This window comes from Anguilla anguilla, chromosome 15 (assembly GCF_013347855.1).
Source record: "Anguilla anguilla isolate fAngAng1 chromosome 15, fAngAng1.pri, whole genome shotgun sequence".
In the NCBI taxonomy this organism is placed as follows: domain Eukaryota; kingdom Metazoa; phylum Chordata; class Actinopteri; order Anguilliformes; family Anguillidae; genus Anguilla; species Anguilla anguilla.
In genome coordinates, this window is record NC_049215.1 from 31,876,837 (window position 1) to 31,897,437 (window position 20,601).

Genomic DNA, 20,601 nt, shown 5'->3' on the forward strand with positions numbered 1-20,601 from the left:
CCAGAGGTGATGTAACAAAATGAACTCTGAAGTTTTTTTGTTGTGTTGTCGTGGCTTCCCCTCCGTGGAAGGCAGAGAATGCAAACAGCAAACTTGAGTGCACAAGGGGGGGGGGGGGGGGGGGTGGGGGTCGGGGGGGTCGATGCAGTGGACCTCCTGCGACCGGTTTCCTCATTAGAACGGCTTATTTGGAATGCAGCAGGGCCAGTGTGCAAACGGAGCGTGCACTTCCTGTTGAGCCACACCGTCACAGGGCGAAAAACATATTTTTCCCCAACGAAAAATCTCAGTCTAAATTCACGCTACAAATATGCCTGTCTCAGTCAGCAGCTACACCAAGATATGTCTTTTCAGTCCTTATAAATGCAGTGTGAAGAGAAGAAAGAAGATCCACGAGTAGAGGTTTTCACAGCATTGGAATTGTTTAGAAAAATTGGCCAACGCAGCTGAAAGTGGATGTCGCCACACGACTCATCTCCATACCTGCAGCCAGGAGCATTTAGTTCGGATATTGAGGGGGTGCATAGACCCCAAGAACCGCAATCATAGGGCGGGCATGCCCCACCAGAAAATGTGTTTTCTTTTTTTTTTTTTTAGAACACTGAAACGATCATTTCTCGGGCATTCTTCAGACAAAGTACTTTAAGACATTGATTGGCTCAATCCCAATCACAACATGAAATACCTATTTTTATTACATGAAATTATCTTTTTTCATTGTCATACTGTATTATTGGGGAGGGGAGTGTTTGGCCTGTTTTGTATAAATGGGGCCGGGGGGGGGGGGGGGGGGGGGGGGGTGTGTATTTATGTGTATTTCTATATCTATTCAAATGGTGCCCTTGCCTGGAGGGAATGTTCATTTCAGGTCAGTGGGGAAAAGGGGAGGGTAGGGGGGTTGGGGGAACAGAATAACGTGAGTGCTTTTTTTCCAAGGACAGACTGATCATTCTGATCTAGCACAAATGTCATGTGACAGGCTACAATAAATGTATGACGGGAGGACCGTAGCATGTAAAAATCATGTTCACAAGCACTGAGACAATTAACGAATGGGCACGAAGCCTATAATTCACACCACATGAACTCGGTAACGCACGCCCATGGTAAGAGGTTATTGAAAGTCCATTACCAAAGTAATGAGTGATTACAGGCTTCAATAGTCAAGATTCCTTCAGTATTTTGTAATATCTGTGCGCAATGATGGATCGCTTTATTGCGCACAGATAACCAGTTCTCATATTGCTCACAAAGATTAATTTAGACCTCACTCCGTGTCCTTTTTTCCCACCTTTTATTGCAGTTTGTAGCCCGAGTCTTCACGTGAACTGTAATAAGATTCCTCGCAAGCATCTGAAACATTTTAACGACTTAAAGGGCACAAGGAGTTATGCAGGAGATACAGGGCCTACATTGAAGCAGAACTGGAGTATAAAAATCAACATTCGGACAGCAACGCTTCGTTCTCGTCCTGGGTTGTCGGCGCTCATGTTGAATGGCATGTGTAATGGCTCTAAGATACTACGGAACGCGACTGTGGACGCCAATGCAATCTCACTTCTCGCAAAGGTCCTGCAGGTAAGCACAAAAAAACTCCACAGTGAATTAAAATGTTTTTGAAAATTCGTGGATTTTTTTTATTCCAAGAAAGCTACAGGCTACAACTCATATCTACTACTACCGTACCCTATTTGAGCCCACATCTAATGTCTGCACGCCGAGACACGAGCTAAACCAAAGATATTAGAGAGGGGACGCTGGCTATCTTTGGAAACGCACTGAGTTCCTCAAAAGTTTCCTAGTTCCGGGGTAAAGTTCATGCAGTGGAAACGCGGCTTTTGTCTGCAATTTAAGCCTTTCCCAAAATGGCGTCTTAAATCCGAATATAAACTATATCTAGGATTAGGCTACCGGGGAGCTTCTAGACACGTGCAGGTATGATTCAAATTGCGTTGTGTAATTTGCTGAGACAGCTGAATTGATGAGGGGGGGGGAGTCACAGAACACAACTGAACACGAGTGAGCTCGGTTCATTTTTAATTCGGAGATTGTGTAACGAGCTGTAAACTGATTTAGCCGACTACTGATAAATGATTGAATGCCCTCTCGAAAGATTTACAGCTATGCAGCTCATCGGTCTTTAAAGTTTCACATTCAGATTTGCCCACTAGGCTAGGCTACAGTAAAGTTTTGTTTCGGCTATCGGGTCGTGTTGACAGCAACACGCAAAAGGGTTCACATTGGCTGCACACAGCATACATCATACATCGACTTTCGCTGCGAATGACACACGCAATGGTTAGTCCGTGTGCTGAACCAAATGTACAGGTTCAGTCAGTATTAAAATTAAAAGCCATTGACATAACATTTCTTTTTATTGATCCTGACTCCTCCCCTTGCCCTACCACCGGCTTAAAGGTTTGCGGCAGCCTGGAACAGTTCACTGACAGTCGGAAATCAAGGGATCTACGCCGGTTTACCTAGCAGCCGAACTCAGTCTTACTCTACTCCAGGTAAGTTACGTTTTCATTAACGAGAAAGGGCGTGTCACAACTTCATTCAGAATAATGCAAGACGGGTCTGTCTTGGGCGTCGGATTTCAAATTTCAAAAACACTAGGTTTAAAACGCGGACTATCGGCGCCGTTCCGTCATTGCAATAGTAATGTCCATAAATTTGAAGGCGAAGTTCACTCCTGCTGATACGCCTGCATAGATAGCCTAATGTCTGTCGTGTCCCAGAGAGAACACGTGACCCGCTACGCTTCTTCGGTTACTGAAATACACTATTGCTTCTGTAAATCAGGTTCTTCTTTTTCAACTGTTGCAAGTTTCTATTGCGTCCGTGCACATTATTAGCCGCAAGAAGTTTCAGAAAAATGAACATTAAGAAGCCGGGTTAACCTCGTGGTGGACTGTGTACATGGGGTGTCTGATGTCACTGAAAAGGGCCGGCATGGGTCCAGGCTTTTGATTTAGTCCAGCGGCAATACACTTCGACCTTGATTAACTGCATTAAGTTAGATTACATTACAGGCATTTCGCAGACTCTCTTATCCTGAGCGACTTGCACAAGTTTTGCATTGCATTTACATTATATTGAATACATATATACTGAAGGTTAAGTACCTTACTCGAGGGTACAACGGCAGTGTCCCACCCAGAAATCCAACCTTGTGATCATATAGTTACAAGACCAGTTCCTTGCCCATTATACTACACTGCCGTCCATTAGCACTGAACTAGAAAGCAAAGAATGGACGCACGATGTTGTTTTCGGTTGCCATAACGTGCGTGCATTCGCCCGGCCCTTTCCCCCCTCGCAGCCAGGGCAGGGACTGGGATCGCCATGGTGAAGAAGCTGCTGGTGGATGTGGACTGTGGGGTGGACGACGCCCAGGCCATCATGATGGCGCTGGCCGCCCCCGACGTGCAGGTGCTGGGCATCACCTGTGTCAGCGGAAACACCACCGTGGACAACGTCTGCAGAAACTCGCTGCGCGTGCTCAAAGTCTGCGGGCGACTGGAGGTACGGGGGCCAACCCGAAGCGATGCTCCTCGCGGTTCGTTCGTAGCCTGGCAGCAAACGAAGCCTTGTTTTAGTTCTCTAAAGATGCAATATGCACGACTGCTCACATTCTCACAGTTAAAAAAAATAATAATTGTTTAAGTGGGAATGTGCTCGGTGTAATGTGGACGCAGCAGACCATACTTTACAAGCGCGTCAGTCATTTGTATCCTACTGACCACAAAAGCCAGCTATTCAGAAATTCTGTTACTTCCCTGTTTACATGTTAACCGTCTAACAGTGGTGTGAATGGAGTAAGTACATGCGGTGTTCATTTTGAACATGAAGGACAACCTGGAAAATAAGTCTGCGCAAATGAGAAGAGGCCCAGGTGTTTGCCCGTTTTATTTTTTGTGCCGTGTTTTTCCAAAACTTGTTTTTACGGTTAGTGTGTGGAATCGCATTTTCTAAAGGAGTCAGACAATTCGAGTTTTGTGTTTTCTGCCCAGTGGAAGCATGTGATATGTGATTGTCTTACTTTGGTAAGCAGAATAAATCACATGACAAACAGAATACGAAGAAGGTTTTTAAACCAGCTGTTTCTCGTGTTCGATGGGAGTGTAAAGGGAAAACATTATCCTGCTCATAACTGTTTCCGAGATCTCTCCATTCAGAGGTCGTGGGGGAGGGGGGGGGTTAGGGACTAATCTGATCAGGTTCTGTTCATGTATAAATGTTGGGACCCCAGGCAGTCTATCCTGGCTTCAGATCCAGTGGATCTAGTGCTGTTAATTTTCTTGCTTTTACACGTTCTGGTATTTTGTGTGACATTCCTTATCCACAATGTGTGAAATTAATTTCTTTCCTCATCATATTTTTTTTTTCTTTTTGAATGCAGCCACATTCCTCTTTTGCAGCCAAGCAACCGTTTCTTTGCAATGTTATCAAGTGGCTTTTAGTGAATCTTCTGTTCTGTCATTCATTCATAAAGTTCTGTCCTGTAAGGCAGTTTTCTATTCACATGACCCCCACACCCAAACTCCACCCTCCACCTCCCCCTCCTCCAGGCAGAACGGGTTCTAATATCTCCGGGGGTTCCATATTCCAGATTCCAGTGTTCCGGGGAGCCTCCAAACCAATTTTGGGGAACGCCCTGAGCGCGGGACACTTCCACGGGCAGGACGGGCTAGGAGACGCCCCAGACTCCCACGCTCCCAGCTCAGAGATGGTTCAGAAGGAGGGGGCGGTGGCGGCCATGATCCGGATCGCCAGGGAGCACGCCGGGGAGGTGGGCGACCGGCAGTACCCGAGCACTCGAATCTACACCAATTAGTTTCCGCTAGCCAAGGGATTCTGCTCAGAATCTCTCCCAGCATGCATGCATGCAGGTCATGTGACATACCAGGCTATTCATTGTTACTCATGTGTTAGTATATTGCCCATGGTGACCAATGTGCTGTGCATGAGTCAAGAGAATCTCGCTTTAAGCTAGTAACTTAAACGAGGACGTTGCGTGTTTCCCTGTCTGGATAACAGGTTTCCCTGGTGGCCACTGGCCCTCTGACAAATCTGGCCCTGGCGGTGAGGCTAGACCCCACATTCCCAGAGCTACTCAAGAGCCTGTACATCATGGGGGGCAACACTGACTGTGAGATCTCCATCCTTCCTTCATCCTTTTCTCTGTACTTCTGTGGTGCTGAATGGTGATTGGCTGTCATAGTACAAATGGTGTTAAAGTGCTATTGTCCTGTCTTATTTTGAGGTATTTGCAATGCTGGACTCCTGGACCATTATTTATTTATTTTTTATTCTCCTAGCTGCAAGGGCAGAAATATGAAGTCACACCACCTTGAAAATGTGAATAGGGACACGCATAACCCTGTTAGAGATGCCAAGAAGCCGAACGTAGCAGAAGTCGGTCAGATCGAGAATCATCTTGGCGGTTTGGCCAACTATAGCAACTGTTAGGCTACCGCAATCAGTGTGATCGTAAACATACATTTCCAAAGTGGGGAAAAAGAAACAATGAGAAAACACAATCCAATCAAAAGACCAAATTCTTCTTGGATCAAGAATTAAGATGGGAATTCATCTTACCTCATCCTATTGCTAGTCATTATTACTCTTGATATCGCTAATTACTTCATGATCCACAAATAAATGCAGCTGATCCACAAATAAATTTAGCCGATTCATATTTGTGCATCGCCTGTCGCTTGCATTTATTTGTCTAGTCCAGCCAATCACAATTTAAGACATCCTTTTGCCAAGGCCCACATTACTCCGATCAATCACAGCACGTAGGCCTATACAGTTCAGGATCATGTTCAGCTGTGATAAGACAACTGCTTGGCTGAGAAGATGCAATGGCTCTCTCTTTGACAAACGAATGAAGCATTCAAACCTTGAACCAAAGCGAAAGCACGGAATCGTTCCTCAAACTAAACTGCTTCAGATCTCTGGAAAGCATTGTCAAGTCCCTATCAAATAAACATTAAATAAATAAATAAGTCTAAGACGTTGAAGTGGCCACAGACAACGACCTCAGGCAAGACGGCAGACAAAACAGTATCAGTCGGGCAAGATGCTCACTGACCACTAGATGCTCACTGCCAAAGAACTACTGAAAAATAGTGAAACATATAGCCTACAAAATATTAAATCATTGTTCTTCTATACATACAAATTAACACAGCCTACGTACATATGCCCCCGTACTAAAAAAGTAAAGTCAGTGTTACTTTTGACTCCAAATAATTAGTCTAGAGTAAGAGCACTATATGAAAACCATAACAGTTGAACAACATCACACACAGCTGTTTTTCCAACTACCATTTACATGAGAAAAACGGTTTGGTGTTAGTCTATCCGATAGTGTAATAAATTATACTTTTTTTGTTTTTGACAGTTGTATATATCGCTGTAAATATTTGTTGTTGTTATTGTTGCTGTTCTCGTTAGTAATTCCCATAAGTTATTCCAGTACTTTCTTTAAATATCTTTGCTGGCTAGCAGTAGCTCCGACCACCTTGAAAAGCCCACAGGCTAGCAGTGACGTAAATAAAGTTAGCAGCAGTGTTACCTTGTTCGCAAAATAATTTTATCGGTTGCAAAGTGGCATTGGAATTCATTGGACCCAGTGCCGTTTAAGAGAGACATGTGTCCGGATAAAAACGTCCGGACAGATTTATACGCCAGTTTAAATCACAGACTGTGACAGGGACGGTTGTGAAACTCTCATTCATTTTCTCCAAAGATAAAATATGCTTTGATCCGGAAATGCATATATGGGTACAGGTTTTGCTCTGCGTTACGTCAGACTTCTGAGACCCATACAAATGTGTTTGGCAATGTCTCAGCACTGCCCCCGATAGGTTTTTTCCCCCCATTGCAGTCAATTGAAGTGGCAAGGCCTTTTCTGTGAGCGGTATTACTGTCTTTGTGCTCATATTAAACGCAAATACTACAACCATTTAACCCACAAAACACAATGTACATTCAGAAACAGCGTCAACAGTTATCAATATGAGCAACAAGACATCAATTAGCTAGGTGATTGGACTAGCACGGCTACAATGGTGATGATCAAAACCATGTAGGCCTAAACTAGTTCTAAAGGCAGGGTGCAGTGAAGTAAAACGGACACAATGCAAAAAAAAAAAACGCGCTATAAAGTACTCTGACTGGGGGGAAAAAAGAGGGAAAATAGCTTCAGCTGCACTTATGACGTGTAACCGCTAACATTAGCTAGTAGCATCATAGCTGTGTGTCAACTCTGCGGTCACTCACCAAAAGCGGTCCAACTCGCCAGAAGTTCTCAGACCACATCTCAATCTTCTGCCGACCTCAGTCAATTCTGCTCCTCCTTATCTGTTCCCGGTACACACGGTATGCTCAGTCAGAATCTCAAGGTTGTGGTCCTTCTTTTTTAAAAATAATTATTTGTATATTCTTCCTCGCCCCTCTCCGCTGATGGATTGATTAATCGTTTCAAACTCAAGCACGTTTTTGAAGTGGGCGTGGCTAATGACGTTCAAAATTGAGTCCAGCTGTAATTGTAATATATTGGTCCATTTAAAAATTCATGAAATCCAATACCTACGTAATTTTCCGACACATGATTTCACTGGGAGCTAACCTAAAAGTTGCATTTCATATGCTGTGCACCAGTTAGTTTACATGGTTTTTCTATTAGCCAATTTGTTGGTCCTTGCGTATTTTGTGTTTGCGTACATGCTAATACACATTGATAATTAGTAATGCGCCAGGAGCTATAATGTTATCACAGATTTGGAGATTTGAATCAAAGTTTGGTACTAGTTGTCTTCTTATTGGTACAAGCCGGTCCGTATCTGACAGCACATGGCAACTCCTTGAATCGTGTTCTGCTCTCCCATTAGTCTTGCCAGTTCTTTGTCACGGTGATGGTTTTGCGTGGCTGATTTACAGATAATGCACGTTTGTGTGTGTGTGTGTGTGTACAGCTCGAGGAAACACCACAGTCTGTGCCGAGTTCAACTTCGCGGCTGACCCGGAAGCCGCGTACGTTGTGCTTAATGAGTTCCTGTGTCCCACCTACATTGCGACCTGGGAGTTCACCTGTCGCAGCAAACTGCCCTGGGTGAGTGGCACTACCAGAGGGCTAACTTTACTGCTTCCTGTGAAAGGGAATCTTTTAATGATTGAGTGAGGAGGGTCTGTGTAGATGGGAAATGAGACAAACATGTGGTAACTGTGTATATATGCCAGGAAGTTGTATAATCTACCACAGATGCTGACCTATACTCTTTGGCTGGGTTACCACATAGGCTACCAAGGTGCCAGTTTAGGGCCCAAACTTCAGCAGGGATTACGGGTGAAGGAAAAAGTACAGGTGAAGAAAACATGGAGTTTCAATTTGAGGGCAGAAGGGCTGGTTTTTAATGGGTACTGGGTGAGAGGCCTGCAGTCTCTCAGTGTTGTGTCCCCGGCTCCTCCCCGCTCCTCCCTCTCTCCTCACCATCTCCTCCCTCTCTCCTCCCTGTCTCCTCTGCCTCCCGGCTCCTCACCATCTCCTCCCCGCTCCTCCCTCTCTCCTCCCCATCTCCTCCCCACTCCTCCCTCTCTCCTCCCTGTCTCCTCTGCCTCCCGGCTCCTCACCATCTCCTCCCCGCTCCTCCCTCTCTCCTCCCCGCCTCGTCTCCACTCTACTCCTCCCTGTCTCCTCCCTGTCTTCTCTCCCTCCCTGCTCCTCCCCGCTGCTCCCCGCCTCCTCCCCGCTGCTCCCCGCCTCCTCCCCGCCCCTCATCCTCTCCTCCCTGTCTCCTCCCCTCAGGAATTCTGTCACGGGTGGCTGGCCCAGGACACGGAGAAGGCGCGCTTCATGAAGCAGATCTTCCGCCACAGCATGGAGGTGTGCTGCGGCGGCCATTTCGATAACGAGATGGTGGGCGGCCAGGGCTTCGTGTCCTGCGACTCCTACGCCATGGCGGCCGCCATCGACGACGCGTTCGTGACGGCGTGCAAGCGGGTGGCGGTGACCGTGGAGCTCACGGGCACTCACACGCGCGGAATGATGGTGCTGGACAATCTGGAACTGCTCAAGAAGAAACACAAGGCCTTCGTCTTGGAGGAGGCCGACCTGGAGAGGTTCAAGGCCTTAATGATGGCCGCTCTGAAATAAGGCCGTGTGGAAGGGAGCCAGGATAGCGACACCTCGATTGAACAAGGCCGGTTGAATTACAGTTGATCTGGACTGTCGCTTGTTAGCCAAGATGCGTGTTGCATTAGATCATTGGTGAGGTACCCTTGTATGTTTTCCATAAATTTTCCATTTCATCCTTGATTTTAATTAGATGTGTGTCTAAACCAGTTCAATGCGCACAACCAAATAACTAACGTATGTTTAGCATTTTTTTTTTTTTTTTTTTTCTAATGTGTACGGTACCAGTCACTGATTTAACTCTTTACAGCAGCTTAATAACCATGGACCTCAACATTCCAAGAATGACAGAAGTTTCAGAATATTGAAGAACTGAGCCAACACTAAAATGTTTTTGATTTCTATAAGACGCACATCATGATACGTGATTTTCTCCAGACCACGGCTTTGGTTTTTCAGAGCAGTAATATAACATGGAGAGCAACAAATATATGAAGATTGTTTTTTAGGCCAAGGACATGTGTGTCTTCAACAACACAGTGTCAGTGAATTGCTAAATGTAGGCTTTTTCATTGAATGCATTTCTAAAATTGTGAAAATGTTTTACACCGAATAAAGATTAATCTTAGTCTGAAGGTTTCTCCTTTCAGTGCTTTATTTTAAAAAGGATACTACAGAGCAGTAACCAGAAGAACAGGAACACCTTCATTACTCTGAACTGAAATATTTCACACCTGAACATAGCTGTACAAGCACCTGAACTATAGCCACAATCACAGAACACCCCAGTTTACTGTGCAACCGAGGCCCCCTGGTACTTTGGATTCAAGAAAACCCCATGACAACAATAAAATCAGAACACTCTGAACGTATCATTCTCAGTACTGCTGGGCTCAGGGCAGGAGCAGCTCCCCCTTGTGGCATTCTGTGGAATTTCCAGTCGCTAGTGGAATTCTCCACAGCTGAAACAGAAGTAGGCCATCTATTCATGCCGAAGGCACGCACGCATAGGCCATCACATGAACTGTTTCCCATTATGCAGGTTTTGTAGTCAAGAGGAGCATTTTTACATTAAATAAAAAGCTGTAGCTCGATTCATTTTCTCAGCCGTCCCTTATTTTTAACGAGGAGCTGCGCTCAACATCCCTCACATCAGAAAAGAAAGTCATAAACGTGTGGAAAAATAAAAGAAAACGCTTGTTTTTTTTAAAATCTCTCACTGCGGGGATCGTGCCCTATTGGGCACAAAATGAACTTCGCTTCAAGTCATACATATTATTTACAATGAAATCCAGTATTCAGGTCAGTGCTGGTATTGGTCAATATCCTTTTCGTCCTCGAAATCGTGATCTGGTATCGAGCTGAAAAAACAAAAAATAAGAATACAGAATGTTCATTTAAAGGCCTAAAAAAATCTAAAAAGTTTAAGAATGTATGCTGTCAGTTACATCTTACGAATGACAAAGTAATCTGAAATACTGGATCTATATGGGATCTAGTCCTTGATCTCATACAGATCTCAGCTGCACTGCAGTGTACTGTAAAAGTCATTCCCTAACAGTGCGCTCCAGTTGAAGCATTCCACATCCTTTGAGGTACTCAAGTCATGTGTTATCCACAGAAGCTCTTAATTTCTACCAGGGCTACTCGACTCCAGGTCCTGCCGGCCACAGTGTCTGCAGGTATTTGCTTCAACCGTGCGCAACGCCCGATTTCACTAATGAACTTAGGCAAGGAGGCGAAATAATTAGTCAAAATCAGGCGGTGCAGCGCACGGTTGGCACGAATACCTGCGGACACTGCGGCTCGCAGATGAGGAATCAAACAGCGCTGATTTATGCAAACAAACCTTTTACAGGACAAATGGAGATAACATAGTTTGTCAAGACGGTACAAAAGCAGTTTGAGACGCAACAAAACCTCATAAGGCACAGACAGAAATTTGGCTGGGTGGGTTTGGGGGATTTGAAATTTTGAACTAAACTGACCAACTTCGGACTGGACAAAATGATCAACCGGTGGGTTTCCAAATATTATGTAGCCCAGATAATTACAGTGCGCTATTATGCCAATTTTACTGTAAATACAAGTTGATACACTACAGTAAATTAAAGTTTATATTTATGCGTTTAAAATGGTATGGGTGATCTGTACACAGTATTTAAATAATGTATTTTTTCGCTCTTCTTGACATAGATCCTTTGTCGCCCTCATGTGGCAAAAATAATTCCCACAGGCGTGCACTTACCATTGACCTTTTGCACTCAAAAAATGACACTTGCAAAGCTTTGCAGTGGCCTTCCTTCAGACATTCACTTGGTGATTTCCCCTCCTGGGAACGGACATCACAAGAGAATAAAATAACATAACTAAATAAGTCATTCATATTATGATCTAAGAAGCATGAACTTCAGTAAATATGCACATACGTCAGCTTCAGCGCCCCTTGCACTGGTTGGTTGTAAGAATTACACTATATTAAATACAATATTTAGCATACTAACAACTACAAATAGAACTATATCATGGTTTACCTTCAAAACACAATCGTGTTGAAGGAGACACGATTTGAAGTCCTCTCTTATTCCAGAACATGCTCTGTTATCTTCTTCCTTTTCCTCGTAATACTTGGGCATTTTTCATAAACGACCAAATGTCACTTTATCTAATGTATTTGAATATGACAATAACCTGAAACCTACTGTAAAGGAACTAACCCATTAGTTTTTTTTCTAGCTTTCTAACGAAACATCTAGCAAAAAGCTTGTTACGAAAAACACAGCCATGTAATCTCACTGTTCGCAAAGCATCATGGGATAGAGGAAGTGCGTGTGCACCCTAAAGGTTCCGGGCATAGACATATATATAGTTCCGGGTATATTCCCCCTCCCAATTGTTAGTAGGATCTTGATTAATTCAAATCTTTATAACGCCATATGAAAAATATGAAAACGGTCATGAATTGGTTCCTTTGGTCAGGATTTTTCAGAAACAATATACATTTCGTATTTTAAAAGCATTTTTATTTTCTTCCTGCACTAAACTCCAAACCACAGTTCCCAGCATGCAGAGTGTCGACGCTGACATCACTGCCGACGTGTTCGGTTAGTGACAGGAACACAGAAGCAAGAAGAGACAGGGCTGGAGTTTTCCCTATTAAAAAGCGATCTAGGAAGTTCGGTGGTTCTGCTATATTTGCAGGTAAGTTTCAAATCGACAGTTATGGGTTATTATTCATCACGAGAGTATTATATGCTAGCTGGCCAGTGGAACAGCAACGAGGCAGTCGAATTATAGTGTATGGCTGTGTAGCCAGTAAAGCTAACTTGTAATAACGCTGGCTAGTAGGGTAGAAAAATAATGGTGGGGGTTCAGAAATAAGTTGTTAGTGAGTGTAAACTGGACTGTTGACGAGCTAGATGCTGTTGTTAGTTGTGTCGTAGCACGTCAGTTATTGCTGGTAGCACAGAACGTCAACGTGATTTGGTCCCGAGCGCCGGTTCTATCACATAATCGCAAAATTAACTAAACCTAAATGGAGTTTGTATGCTAGCTAGCCACTATATAATGGCAATGCTAGGTGAATACAGTAGTCAGCTAGCTTGCATTGCTGTATATAGAAAAATGATAGAAGTTAGAAGGGAATTTCGCCTGGCACTTACGACATTACGTCATCTATGTATTCTCTCTGTACTAGGGCGGACTTAAAACACACTCGTTGCAGATTCTGTTAATAATAATTATAAATACAAGTCTGCAGACTGACTGTACAAATGTGGCAAAGGCTACGCGATGCGTAGCCCCCCTGAACTTAAGGGAATCGCCTTCACGTCTCTGAGCTATGTCCTGTGCATCGTACGTTGAACTAAGACCGGGACTGGTGTCAGACAAGAGCCCATTCGTAAAATGTAAAAATGTCGGCATCTGTTTAATGCTGCAAAGGAAATGTATTCACAAAAGAGCATTAATCCAACAGCACGTAAACTGAAACACTAAATTTGTCTCCCTGTGTCATTCTCCGTTGTAGCACAATGTTGCCGACCACCACCTACTCGCCCCTACACCAGGACAACGGCAGTCGGGACGCCCGGGACGCCGCGCGCCACACGGCGGGCGCTAAGCGCTATAAGTACCTGCGGCGTCTGTTCCGCTTCCGGCAGATGGATTTCGAGTTCGCCGGCTGGCAGATGCTCTACCTGTTCACCTCCCCACAGAGGGTCTACCGAAACTTCCACTACAGGAAACAGACCAAGGACCAGTGGGCCCGCGACGACCCCGCCTTCCTGGTTCTTCTCAGCATATGGCTGTGCGGTGAGTGCCACCCCCCCCCCCCACCTTTCCTGTGTTGGTGTGGCTTGATTTCTTAAGCCAGTCCTACTGTGTATCCACACTTGCACCCCCTCCTCACGTCAAATGGTTTATCTCAGAGTACGTCTCAGAGATTAGGTCCGACCACATCTGGGGGCGCAAGTGCAACATTGTTCACGTCAGTGAGACAGGCTCTGGGTGTGACATCACAGGGGCATGCACCAGCATTGTGATGGTCTGCACAATGTCATGCAATCTCGGTTCCGCCTCCCCCTCCCCGTGTCGTTCCTCAGTGTGAACCAAAGGTAGATGTGCACAGGGACTCATTCAGCGTGAGGGGGACAGAGTGTCTCAGTAAAAGCACAGGCTAAGCTCTGGACCATAAGGGTTTAATCCCAAAATCGCTTATGGTCGTTCCTCGCACGTCTTCTTTAAGTACTATTCTCGCTCCTTAGCTCCACTCAACCAGGGACGCGAGGAAAGGATGCAAGGATGAGATGTGAGGATGGAGAAATCGAGGCAACGTGTATTGGGAATGTCCTTGCTCAGTCAAGCGTCAGTTTGAAGTCACGTCAACAGACGTGGCAGATGTAGAGAGGTGGATCCACACATGGATCTTTTATACGTCACGTTTTTAAAGAGGAGACTTCTGCAAAGGAAGCACTTGTGTATCCTTGCTGAAGCATCCTCTGGGAGCCGGCCATCTTTAAGGACGGATTGTGATGTCCTTAAAGATGGCGGACCTCTGCGGGTTTCCGGGTGACACGATGACCGAGGAGATGAGGGCGGACAAAGTAAGCGACTGGAATGAACCTCAGGTCTCACTGCTTGGAGTCCAGAAAGTTAAGAGGAACTTTATTTGTATGCCACTTTCCAGCAGTACAGCACAAAGTGCTTCACAAAATAAAAAAAAACAGCACGAGAGACATTAAAATAACGATGAGAAGAATTTAAGAGACATCTATGATTGGAATCATACAAGAGAGTAAAATGAACAGCTGAAAAAGCAGATGGAAGCAGTTCGAAATGAGACTACTGAACGTACAACACATTTCATGACTAAAATCAAATCCCAAAGAGTGTCATTTTGAAGGCATTTGAAACCAAAGCAGCCTTTCTAATATTTGCTGGATGGCCGATGATGGTGTCACGGTTAATTTAATCCCCCAGACCAAATTCTCTTCTTAGATGGTTCCCTTTCACCCATTAGCTATTCCTTGTTGAATGAAAGGTGGAACTACAGTGTTTCTCCATCCGTGCGGCTCATGGTTTTATAAAACACAGCGTAATGAAAGCGGTGTTGCTTCTCCCCCCCCCGCGCCCCCCCGTAGTGTCCACCGTGGGCTTCGGCTTCGTGCTGGACATGGGCTTCCTGGAGACGCTGAAGCTGCTGCTCTGGGTGGTGTTCATCGACTGCGTCGGCGTGGGGCTGCTCATCTCCACCCTCATGTGGTGAGGCAGTGCACTGCGTTTATGTTTCTATATTCCAGCTCCGTAATCACTCATGTTTATCCATACGCGTATGTTAACGTGTAAACTGCACATGCGCAAATTTCACACAGGTGTAAACAAGTAAATTAAACACAGGTGTAAATATGTAAGTTTCACACAGGTTTAAATATGTAAGTTTCACACAGGTTTAAATATGTAAGTTTCACACAGGTGTAAATATGTAAGTTTCACACAGGTGTAAATATGTAAGTTTCACACAGGTTTAAATATGTAAATTAAGTTGTGTAAGTCACTCTGGATAAGAGCGTCTGCCTGTAATGTAATGTACATTACACAGGTGTAAATATGATGTAAATTACACACACGGTGCAAAGTGTCTCTCTTCACTCTCGGGAGTGCTCTGTGAAGTGGCTGCTGTGTCTGTTGTACAGAGGTGATAGTGAAGCTTTTGTACAGCATGTCTATAAAGTCTTTACTCTAAACCCCGTCTTTAGGGTGGTAACGAATAAATACCTGATGAAGCACCCGACTAAGGACTACGATGTGGAGTGGGGCTACGCCTTTGATGTGCACCTCAACGCCTTCTACCCCCTGCTGGTCATCCTGCACTTCCTGCAGCTCTTCTTCATCAACCGTTAGTCCAACACCGCAGCACCAATACCGCATTACCAACACCGCAGCACCAATACCGCATTACCAACACCGCAGCAGCAACACCGCATTATCAACACCGCAGCACCAACACTGCATTACCAACACCGCAGCACCAATACCGCATTATCAACACTGCAGCACCAACACTGCATTACCAACACTGCATTACCAACACTACAGCACCAACACTGCTGCACCAACACCGCAGCACCAATACCGCATTACCAACACTGCAGCACCAACACTGCATTACCAACACCACATTACCAACACCGCAGCAGCAACACCGCATTATCAACACTGCAGCACCAACACCGCAGTACCAACACAACAGCAACGACACCACATTACCAATACCGCAGCACCAACACCGCAGCACCAATACCGCATTACCAACACTGCAGCAGCAACACCGCATTATCAACACAACAGCAACGACACCACAGCACCAATACCGCATTACCAACACTGCAGCACCAACACCGCATTATCAACACTGCAGCAGCACCAACACCGCAGTACCAACACTACAGCACCAACACTGCATTACCAACACCACATTACCAACACTACAGCACCAACACTGCTGCACCAACACCACATTACCAATACCGCAGCACCAACACCGCATTACCAACACTGCAGCAGCAACACCACATTACCAATACCGCATTACCAACACCGCAGCACCAACACTGCATTACCAACACTACAGCACCAACACTGCAGCACCAACACCACATTACCAACACTACAGCACCAACACTGCTGCACCAACACTGCAGCACCAACACCACATTACCAACACCGCAGCACCAATACCGCATTACCAACACTGCTGCACCAACACCGCAGTACCAACACAACAGCAACGACACCACATTACCAATACCGCAGCACCAACACCGCAGCACCAATACCGCATTACCAACACTGCAGCAGCAACACCGCATTATCAACACAACAGCAACGACACCACAGCACCAATACCGCATTACCAACACTGCAGCACCAACACCGCATTACCAACACTGCTGCACCAACACTGCTGCACCAACACCACATTACCAACACCGCAGCACCAACACTGCAGTACCAACACAACAGCAACGACACCACATTGCCAACACCGCATTACCAACACTGCAGCACCAATACCGCATTACCAACACTACAGCACCAACACTGCATTACCAACACCACATTACCAACATCGCAGCACCAACACTGCAGTACCAACACAACAGCAACGACACCACATTACCAACACCGCAATACTAATGCGACAGCACCAACACTTCAGGACCAACCGTGCACACTCCCATTATGTACACCAGACTGCAGATGAAGGCCTCCACGCTGTTTTTATGGCTTTTCTGTGCGCGTACTCTGCCTGCCTGCTGGAACACGTTTAATGTCCCCGTAAAGCACATCGGGCAGAAAACACAAACACACTCACACACTTGCTGTGTTAATGACTGCAGTCACCAGTGCTGAGATGTTATATCAGTGTGTCAGGAGAGCACTAAAATGGAACATACACACAGTTGTGCTCACTAAAACGCACCCAAACACACACAGTTACACTAACTAAAACGTGCGCGCACACACAGACAGACACACGGGCATGTATAGTGACTTACGGACGTTTCCTGTGCTCGCGCTGACTCCAGTCTCTTCCTGTGTCGTAGACATAGTGGCCATAAACTCTGACTGGTTCCTGGGGTACTTTGTGGGGAACACAATATGGCTGATAGCCATCGGCTACTACGTCTACATCACCTTCCTGGGCTACAATGGTGAGTACTAACCCGTGTTACCATGGAGAATAAACTACCATCTGCTCAATGAACATCCACCCGTTACCATGGAGAAGTAGGTACCCATCTGCTGAATGAAACACCAACCCCTGTTACCATGGAGAATAAAACTACCATCTGTTCTATGAATAATGATTACACGCTCTATTGGCGACTCACTGTACATACTGACATTGATTAGCATAAAAACTTGCTTTTTAAGAGAAGTGTTAAAATGGTAGAAATGCCTGGGGTCTGTACAGTTCGGAATGTCGGATGAAATGAGACATATGAGATGTATATTTAACCTAACACAAGACTACAAGTCCCATCAGCTCTGGGGTCCGTACAGTTCACAATGTCGGATGAAATGAGACGTATGAGATGTATATTTAACCTAACACAAGACTACAAGTCCCATCAGCTCTGTTTGCAGGCCTGTGCTGATGTGTTGGGAAAGTTAATCTTCAGCAGCCTTAGTCATTAATGAGGAAGGATTGTTCTTTTAATTACTACATAGGAACTGGACGATTAAAAAATAATAATAATTTAGCCGTTTCACTTTTATTAAAGAACTGGGTGAAAGTGTTTTTTCTTAGTAACTGCCACGCAAACAACCCCAGAGTACCTGTTGATTGGTGTGAAACGAGGGTGACCCTCTCTGACTGACCCCCACCCCCTCTCTCCCCCCCAGCACTGCCCTTCCTGAAGAACACAGTGGTGCTCCTGTACCCGTTCGCCCTGCTGGCTCTGCTCTACGTCCTCTCGCTCTGCCTGGGCTGGAATTTCACACGCGGCCTTTGCTGGTTCTACAAGTATCGCGTGCAGTAGAGGACTGGACCGGACCGGACACCGCGTGCAGTAGAGGGACCGTCGCCCACGGACCGGACCGGACCGGACCGGACCCTTCCGCAGAACTCTGGCGCTGAGGTCCGCTGGACCGTGCCTGCTGTGTGTTTTTGGAGAGCTGGGGTTGGTTTGTTGTTTTTTGTTTTTCCCTTTCCCTTTTGTACATACATGCTTGTACATAACAGTCTCACTGTAGATATCAAAGCTTTGGATTGCTCGAAAGGTGTATTGATTGAAATCTCCTCCCCCCGCCCCCCTTTTGGTTTTTCATGTTTTTTGATATGAGCGAGGCTCGGAATTCCTGCGTTTGAGAGGGAGGGGTAAGGACTGGGGGGGGGGGGGCTGAGGTGGAGGTGTCTTGGCGCAGTGCAGGAGATCCTCTCTCTCTCTGTGTACATTCCTGATTCCGTCAGAGCACCTTCAATAAAGAGCCTTTTATTTTACCGGACCGCCCCAGAGGTGACTGCACTTGGGGGGGGGGGGGGGATTTTAAAATGATAGCTCTGACAGGTTGGCAGTTGCGTGCGATTATGTGATCTGTGGAAGATGACTTTCGTATTGTTGCAGTATCTGTGAAACTACACTGATGTTACAGGATCTTCAACAGACCAGTGTGAGTACCAGGTCTGTGAAATCCAAAATGAGCTTTTTATAGGACCTGTGAAGGACAGGGGAACACAGTTCCTGATTGAGAGAACCTGTGACACAGTACCTGTGATGTAAATCATCTCTCTTAAGTTTTACGTTTTCCTGTGTTTTAACCCCAAAACCTTTTTTTTTTGTTGCTCCTGATGCCTGAAATCTGTTCTAAGCCCTTGGGTTGTTGTCATACACATATGAACCACTAGGGGTCACTAAGAGCTTAACACTGCAGACTCCTAGCAAGGGAGCCACCTAACTTGCTTGACGCGAGAGTAAAAAAAGAAGACTTAGATTGTCAGCTGAACACCTCTGTTATTGGATGGTCCGCGTGGGGGGTGTGCAGGGGTGGAAAGTGATGCAAAACTCACTAAAATTGCAAATTAAAATGACAGGTTTTTACAAGGGCAGTAAAACCTGTGCTCACTGTAGTTTAAGCACAGAGCCCAACAGACATGCATCATTTTTACTTTAAAAAAAAATGCCGTGCTTACATACGAAATGCAAAACTTAAATTTCCATCTGACGTTAGAACAGTGTTCAAATGTTTGTGATCATGCCTGGGTCCAACCAATCATGACACAGCAGCACAAAAAAAAGTCAAAAGTGGTTTCAGAACCTGTCTGGCAGTTTGTTAAAATGAAGCTGGCATTGGAAAAAGAAATCAGGGGTCATGATCAAGGCTGCGATGGAGATAGAAAGATGTACCGTTGTATGTAGGAGGAGCCTCGCACTGAAGCAGCTCGAGGCATCGTCCAATCAGACACAAGCTCTGGACAGGACACTGTGGAGGAATGAGAACCCTAGAACACATCCATCGCTGTACTGGAGCTGATAACGTCTGTGGCAGGGATCAGCAACTCACAGTCCTCGAGGGCTGGGAATTGCTGGTTTTCCACCCTCCCATTGCCTGGGAGTCAGGTGTGAAGACAGTCTGGCCAATCAGTGGCACTAATTACCCCGGGAGAAACGAAAACCAGGGCTTGGATTTGGATTCGTGGGCCAGAGTTGATGATCCCTGGTCTATGGGGAGTGACTGCAGTCAGCCGAACAGCATGTAGGCCTCAGTGCAGGACGGCAGCACTGGGGTGAATACACGGTGAATAAAGCCGTCTTGCATGTGCACGTGTACAGTCAGTAAAGCATGTCGAGTGTGTTGCCAGAGAAGCCCGTTTCTGCAGTAATGCGCACACCGACCGTCTCAGACTCCGAGCTCAAAACGAAGCAAGTCACACGCTCGGCAAACCTCTGCGCTGTGGATACAAACCTGATCGGTCAGCTGCTGTGCCAGGGCAGCGACCTGCCGCCACTTCGGCGAGCAGAGCCGTGGCCTCAGCGCCCTCTGCTGGAGCCGTAGAGTACTGCAAGTTTACTGAACTTTCCCTAATTCCAGGGCACAGCTCTCCTGCAACCAGACGCTTTGCAAATGAGGACATTGGGATGCAGAGCTGTAAAAGAAAATCTGTGGTAGAATGCAGCCAAGGCAAAGCACTAAATGATCGCTGTCATGCGTATGTCGTTCGTTACACTGCAATGTTTACTTACTGTAATATGTAATAATACAATCAGTAAGTAATTTTTGTGCATACATAAATGAGAAAATTACTCATACTTTACTGAAGTATGTTTTGATTGAGAAGATTTTGATCGACATTACTGTGTTTGCTGACAAATTTTTCTGTATTTGTAGGAAATAATCCTCAATTAAATCATCTAATGTTTCAGTGCTATGATTTATTTTTGCATGATGCT

At 45.6% G+C, this 20,601-nt stretch overlaps 3 protein-coding genes across 5 annotated transcripts; 2 read left to right on the forward strand and 1 right to left on the reverse strand.

The window, feature by feature from the left end:
* The first annotated feature begins 1,244 nt into the window (after positions 1-1,244).
* Positions 1,245-9,783, forward strand: si:dkey-4e7.3 (uncharacterized protein LOC402865 homolog). Of its 3 annotated transcripts, none has more exons than XM_035392563.1 (7): positions 1,245-1,578; positions 2,419-2,513; positions 3,326-3,528; positions 4,616-4,795; positions 5,044-5,155; positions 7,992-8,128; positions 8,822-9,783. In XM_035392563.1, exons 1-7 carry the CDS (start codon positions 1,496-1,498, stop codon positions 9,167-9,169), a joined length of 1,158 nt encoding a protein of 385 aa, XP_035248454.1. In that variant the 5' UTR covers positions 1,245-1,495; the 3' UTR covers positions 9,170-9,783. The 3 variants fall into 3 exon arrangements, with proteins under 3 accessions (XP_035248454.1, XP_035248455.1, XP_035248456.1); XM_035392564.1 differs by lacking the exon at positions 1,245-1,578 and adding an exon at positions 1,791-1,935 and having other exon boundaries at positions 8,822-9,169; XM_035392565.1 differs by lacking the exon at positions 1,245-1,578 and adding an exon at positions 2,006-2,298 and having other exon boundaries at positions 8,822-9,169.
* A 5-nt stretch (positions 9,784-9,788) lies between these two features.
* Positions 9,789-11,982, reverse strand: LOC118213592 (cytochrome c oxidase assembly factor 5). Its single transcript, XM_035392566.1, has 3 exons — positions 11,683-11,982; positions 11,397-11,480; positions 9,789-10,509 (listed from the first exon to the last, which is right to left on the reverse strand). The coding sequence occupies exons 1-3, from the start codon at positions 11,782-11,784 to the stop codon at positions 10,468-10,470; spliced, it is 228 nt and encodes a 75-aa protein (XP_035248457.1). The 5' UTR covers positions 11,785-11,982; the 3' UTR covers positions 9,789-10,467.
* Positions 11,983-12,218: 236 nt separating this feature from the next.
* On the forward strand, positions 12,219-20,573 carry unc50 (unc-50 homolog (C. elegans)). The gene is made up of 6 exons (XM_035393301.1): positions 12,219-12,349; positions 13,176-13,459; positions 14,788-14,908; positions 15,403-15,542; positions 17,254-17,361; positions 18,056-20,573. Exons 2-6 carry the CDS (start codon positions 13,180-13,182, stop codon positions 18,190-18,192), a joined length of 786 nt encoding a protein of 261 aa, XP_035249192.1. The 5' UTR covers positions 12,219-12,349; positions 13,176-13,179; the 3' UTR covers positions 18,193-20,573.
* Positions 20,574-20,601: the final 28 nt, after the last annotated feature.